The sequence below is a fragment of the Olea europaea genome, unplaced genomic scaffold (assembly GCF_002742605.1).
Source record: "Olea europaea var. sylvestris unplaced genomic scaffold, O_europaea_v1 scaffold30743, whole genome shotgun sequence".
Taxonomy (NCBI): Eukaryota; Viridiplantae; Streptophyta; class Magnoliopsida; order Lamiales; family Oleaceae; genus Olea; species Olea europaea.
The window spans coordinates 1-808 of record NW_019249464.1 but is presented as its reverse complement, the minus strand read 5'-3'; the positions used below and the strand labels follow the sequence as shown (position 1 = coordinate 808).

Sequence of the window (808 nt, the reverse complement as noted above, 5' to 3'; positions counted from 1 at the left end):
AAGGTACCCTTTCCATATTCAGAATATGCTGTAAGTTTGTCACTGTCCCCAGTTACTGCAAGATTTAGACGTAAATTTATTTCTACTTGTTTATTAGATGAGTTAATTGTGCTTTGTTTGAGCAAGTTGGCCACTGTCCCCAGTAACCCTTCCAATGTGTGAAGTTTCTTGCAAGTGTCATTCTTCATGAATGTCTTACACTTTCTTTGCTTGTGTTTTTCATATCTCATCTCAAGTCCAAATAAAGGGATTAGGGTCGCGATAATTTCACTTCTTTAATCAACAGTAATTGCGAAGACAATAACTATAGTCTCAAAAGTACAGATAAAAAGCCAAAAAATGGCTTCTACATTAATCAACATATTGTAGCTCGAAACCAAATGAATCTAAGACCAACCAAAGACGTAGTCAAGGACATACACAAGGACTAGAGAGAAAGGATACAGCAGGAAAGCTAAGAAAGACGTCCAGAGGGGGAAAGTCGTGCGAATGCTGGCAAAGACTCCCATAACAATGCACACAATCAATATGACCAAAACTTCAGACGAGAAATCCCAAACTAATCCTCTTACATAAACAAGTGCCAAGAAGACCGACAGGCACAAAGTATTGTTCATAGTTACGGCTCCATATAACTGCAATAAGGAAAAAATAAAGAGGTCAGGTACATTAAGAAATACCATAGTTATGGATGTCCAGGTTCTGCCCTTTCAAATCATGGCAACTATCTAAAGAATATGTGAGAATTGAGAAAGAAGTGAACCTCTGAAAATGTCAATGAGGCAGATCTGAACTTTTTCCGGCTGGC

General features: G+C 38.1%; 1 protein-coding gene across 1 annotated transcript; it reads right to left on the bottom strand.

Annotated features, from left to right (window-relative positions):
* Positions 1–250: 250 nt before the first annotated feature.
* On the bottom strand, positions 251–805 carry LOC111385047 (sodium/calcium exchanger NCL2-like; the record flags this gene model as incomplete). The annotated part of the gene is made up of 2 exons (XM_023009408.1): positions 251–635; positions 764–805. Coding segments are annotated over 2 exons (291 nt in total), but the record flags the coding sequence as incomplete, so codon positions are not given.
* Positions 806–808: the final 3 nt, after the last annotated feature.